The sequence below is a fragment of the Rhea pennata genome, chromosome 15 (genome assembly GCF_028389875.1).
Source record: "Rhea pennata isolate bPtePen1 chromosome 15, bPtePen1.pri, whole genome shotgun sequence".
Lineage (NCBI taxonomy): Eukaryota > Metazoa > Chordata > Aves > Rheiformes > Rheidae > Rhea > Rhea pennata.
Window position 1 is genome coordinate 2,386,568 of NC_084677.1, and position 4,393 is coordinate 2,390,960.

Genomic DNA, 4,393 nt, shown 5'->3' on the forward strand with positions numbered 1-4,393 from the left:
CCCCGCTCTCCTGGCTGTCTGGCGCGGCGCTGCGGGACGCGAACCTGGTTTCGGCACGGCCCCTGCCGGCCACCGTGGCTGGCGCCGCTGCGCGTTTCCGCCAGCCAATGAGAGGTGGCTGCGGGCCGGCTTCCGGCCGCGGCGGCCGCTGGGAGCGGAAGCGGAAGCGGCCTGGGGGCGGCGGCGGCGGCGGCGGGCGGGCGATGCCGCTGCACCGGGTGCCGCCGCGGCTCTGGGCCGCGCTGCGGCTGCGCGAGGGCATTTGCGCGCGGTTGCCCGCGCACTACCTGGCGGCGCTGCAGGACGACACGCCGCCCACGCCCGTGCACTGGCGGCCGCTGGGCGTGCGCTACCGGCGGAACGCGCGCACCGGGCAGCGCGAGCGCGTGCAGGACGTGCCGGTGCCCGTGTACCTGCCGCCCGCCGCTCACGAGGGGCTCTGGGGCGGCGAGGGCTGGATCCGTGGCTTCCGCTATGCCCGCAACGATAAGGTGAGCGCCCCTTCCCCCCCCCCCCCCGCCTCCCCCGGCCGGGGCGCCGGCCTGGGCCCGAGGGCGGCCCGGTTGGGAGGCATCAGCGCCGGCCCCCTTAGCGGCCGTTCCCGCGCAGCTCTCCACCCGGCTGCCGAAGACGTGGAAGCCGCAGCTCTTCAGCCGCCAGTTCTACAGCGAGATCCTCGACGCGACGCTGACCATCACCGTCACCATGCGGACGCTGGACCTCATCGACGAGGCTTACGGCTTCGACTTCTACATCCTGAAGGCAAGAGCGTGCAGCGGGGCCCGGCGGGGCTCGCCGGCCCGCCCGGCGGGGCTCATCGGCCCGCCCAGCGGGGCCTGCAGAGGCGCTGGGCGCGTCGGGTCAGCGAATGCGCAGCCCTGGCTGAACGCATGCAGGCACTGATGCGTTAGTGCAGCCCTAAAGCCTCCAGTCTTTAATACGCTCTTGATTTAAGCAGCTCAGCGTTAAAGATCAGAATCGTGACCGAGTTAGCTGCAGAAAAAGTCTGGGGGATCTTCTCCCCTCTCCCTTTAAAGTCAGCACAGCATGGATAGATTGCTTTTGTTGTGCACACACTGCCAGACTCTTAGCTGTGTAGCAGCAGGTCTGTTAGAGATGTATGTCAACATCAGACTTTATTCCTCCAGACCCCAAAGGCAGATATGTGCTCAAAGCTCGGGATGGACTTGAAGCGAACGATGCTGCTGCGACTTGCGCGGAAGGATCCTAAGTTGCATCCTGACGACCCAGCCAGAAGAGAGGCAATTTATCATAAGTATCGGGTGGGTGCCTGACCTGCAGGTCGTGCTCCGGTGTGTACACTGATATTTGCTGGTTGTCCAGATTGATACTATCCTATTTGTCTCATTGCTTTGCAAGCCAGAGTTCATGCCTCTGTTTTTAGGGTTAAGGGTATGAGTGGAGAAGACCTAAGGGTTACTTGTCAGGTTTTGTTTCTCTGTGGGCTGTAGATTTCACTATTGATCAGTTAGGAAGACAAAAACCTCTCTCTTTGGCGTGAGCCAGGTCCTTGAGAGTCTGCAGAAAGCATCAGTAAGAGCTGGCACCCCTAATAGTAAGGACCACTTAGTGACACTGCAGTGGGAAGGCCCAACTGCATTTATGTGATCATGGTTTAACTTTGTGCAGCTGCAGAAGCAAGCATAGAAAGCATCCACAGCCTGCAGGGGCACGTGGAGAAACTGCCACAGAGCTGTAAAAAGGAGAGATATAGCAACATACAGGAACGATCAGAGAATGGAAGGCCCTGGCAAAGGGAAAAGGAGAAAAGTGAACTTTGCCTGCCAAAAATGGGATGAGCAAGGAAACGATATTTAAGTCTTTTGGCTGTAATCCTCTTCTTACTTGATCCTGTGTTTGTGTGAGTTGGTCCTAGAGGGGATTTGTGTGTTGGTCACCTGGAGAGATTAAACAAAAGTTTCTTCTTTTATCACAGGAATTTGTGATTCCAGAAGAGGAAGCTGAATGGGTTGGCCTGAGTTTAGAAGAAGCAGTAGAAAAACAGAGGCTTCTAGAAAAGAAGGTGAGTTTCTGAGGCAATGCTTGTTCTGTGGACGCAGTGGTGTGTTAGCTACATCAGGCTGCCCATCCAGTTGATCTTCTGAGCTGCTCAGGCACTCCCTACGAAGGGATGTGGTGCTCCAAAATTCCTGAGCTGCCTCAGGAGTTTGAGCATGTAAAACACAGGCTGGGTTGAAGTGCATTGTAAAGCCAGATCTCCCAAATAGAGAAGGGATTTTTTTGTGAGGGCAGCTCATATTTTTGTCCCCTGTGGCATGACCATCTTTTTGTTGCCTTCTGGTTCACTGCTTGTGCTTTGGGACACAGGGATGCAAGTTCAGGGCTCGCTCGATTTGCAGCCCAGTCACTGCTGCTCACGAGTTGGTGAGAAGCGATAATGCCAAGAGGGGAGCACGCCCGGCAGCTGCTGAGGCACAAGGGCTTCCTGACAGGGGCAGGGTCTCTTGGTGATGCTTCCCCTCGTCTTTTAGCTCCTCTTGCAGCTGCAGCAGGAACAGAGAGATCATCACCACCAACTGTGCGAAGTGATGCTGAGCACCTGAACCTTGTGGGCTTCCAGCTTCTTGAAGGAATATTTTCTCCCTGAGGGCCTCAGTACAGCTCTGATGTAGTGCGACGTGAGAAGGGAGGGAAGCGTTTTTAGATGGAAAGGGGTTGTTAGGAGTCCTTGCTGACTTCGTCTAAAGGCAGCACTTGGCAAAACTGATAAAAGTCCCAAGCAAATTCCTATAATCTTTGGAAATTACAGGCTAACAAGCAGCTGTATGTGGAGGAGCAGCGCAGCACGCTGCTTTGTTCAGCCGCTGAAACAACCTGGCCGCTCTTCCTCTGAGTCTGGTTGTCAGCACTCCTGTGGCGCTGTCTCCCTGGGCTGACTACGTGCTGGGGAAAGGGCACTTCTCCTCTTGAGAGGAGTGAAGATATTTGTGAGTCTCACCAGCATCAGAGACCACAGACAAGGTCCCAGGTTGCTCTTTCTTCCTACCCCTGTAACTGATACTCTCTAGGCTCCCAGCCATTGCCCTTGTCAGGCTGTAGACTGGTTGAGTGGTACCTGGTCTAGTAGTGCAGGTGTGTGAGTATGGGTTGTCACAGCCAGGGCACCTGGCTGTCTTTATTCCCTGCTAGACTTTATACCTTGCTGCTGCTCAGGTTCGGTCCTTTCAAGTAGCTTACCCTGCACTTTCTTCCAGGACCCTGTCCCACTCTTCAAAGTGTATGCTGAAGAGCTTGTCAACCAACTGAAAGAAGATGCACTTCAGAAGAAGTAGAAGAAAAAAAAGCTTTGAAGCAACTCTCTGCTGCAGATCAAGCTGTGGGGTTCAGTGAGTCTTCTGTCGGAGCCATGCTTGTGTGGAAAGGGCCACACTGATAACTGCAACATCCTCATGGGAGCACGTGCATCAAAGTTCAACAGTAGCAGCTTAAATTCAATGAAGAGTAGTTCCTGCTGGTTGAGAAAAGAACTTCTGCCTTGTGGCTTCTAAAGGTGTTCATATAAGACTGACTTCATGCGGTTCTTATGCCTGTGCAAATAGCTGACTGCTGTTTAGACCCTGATCCCTGATACAAAATGAAACGTGCATATTTGGCGTACCCGTAAACTTTTCTGTTCACTGCACACTAATGTGTTACAGCGTGGGGTTGCAAGACTCGGTGGTGGTGTGACTTAGTTCAGGACACCAGCCCCCTTTTGCAGAAGAGAGATTGTTGCGCCTTGAAAGCGTGGCCCCAAACCGTGCGCCGCAGGCAGATGCCTGCCAGCAGGTGGGGCTGAGCTCCCCAGTCACAGCCGCAGCCTGCTGTACCGCTCACTCTAACCCCTCGGGTTCCAGTTCTGTTTCAAGTTCATGGCTTTTAAACCTTATATTGATAAAAGTTTAATTGAGACGGGAGTTCAAGCCTTTGGCATTGGTTAATGGTAATTACATGCTGGTGAACAGCACTGTGTCTCTCTCTGGCGTCCTGTAAAGCTCCGTGGTCCTCCCTGCAGTGGGTTTCAGGGTGGAGAAAGAGCAGGCTGTCCTCCCTTTCCCTTCAGCTGTAGGGTCAGGGAAAAGTGCAGAGCTTGCAGGATGTGCTTTCTATAAGCCTTCTCCCACTGGACTGCTGCTGGCTCCTAAAAGTGTCTTAGGGTAAGACATGCTTCCCCTCTCCAGTGTGTAAGGCTGGAAGTACCGTCTTCTCTGAGCCAAAAGATCTGCGATGGTAGAGGACCTGAGCTTGTAGAGCAGCACATGGCTGGTTCGCTCTGCAAGGAAATGTGGGATCGCAAGGGAAACGAAATTCTCAGCCTTTATTCTGCGTGGGAGAGGGGTGCTGCAGAGGGGTGATTGCTGGGAGGGCGCAG

The 4,393-nt window shown here is 54.8% G+C and overlaps 1 protein-coding gene across 1 annotated transcript; it reads left to right on the plus strand.

The window, feature by feature from the left end:
- The first annotated feature begins 170 nt into the window (after positions 1–170).
- Positions 171–3,938, plus strand: MRPL28 (mitochondrial ribosomal protein L28). Its single transcript, XM_062588351.1, has 5 exons — positions 171–491; positions 610–762; positions 1,149–1,283; positions 1,958–2,044; positions 3,237–3,938. The coding sequence occupies exons 1-5, from the start codon at positions 204–206 to the stop codon at positions 3,312–3,314; spliced, it is 741 nt and encodes a 246-aa protein (XP_062444335.1). The 5' UTR covers positions 171–203; the 3' UTR covers positions 3,315–3,938.
- The last annotated feature ends 455 nt before the right edge of the window (positions 3,939–4,393 follow it).

What these genes read in the sequence shown, in the direction of transcription:
- MRPL28 (XM_062588351.1), top strand. Translation starts at nt 204, where the DNA reads ATGCCGCTGCACCGGGTGCCGCCGCGGCTCTGGGCCGCGCTGCGGCTG. An exon ending in TCGACTTCTACATCCTGAAG is followed by an intron (nt 763 to 1,148) that starts GCAAGAGCGTGC and finishes TTATTCCTCCAG; the next exon opens with ACCCCAAAGGCAGATATGTG. An exon ending in AGAGGCTTCTAGAAAAGAAG is followed by an intron (nt 2,045 to 3,236) that starts GTGAGTTTCTGA and finishes ACTTTCTTCCAG; the next exon opens with GACCCTGTCCCACTCTTCAA.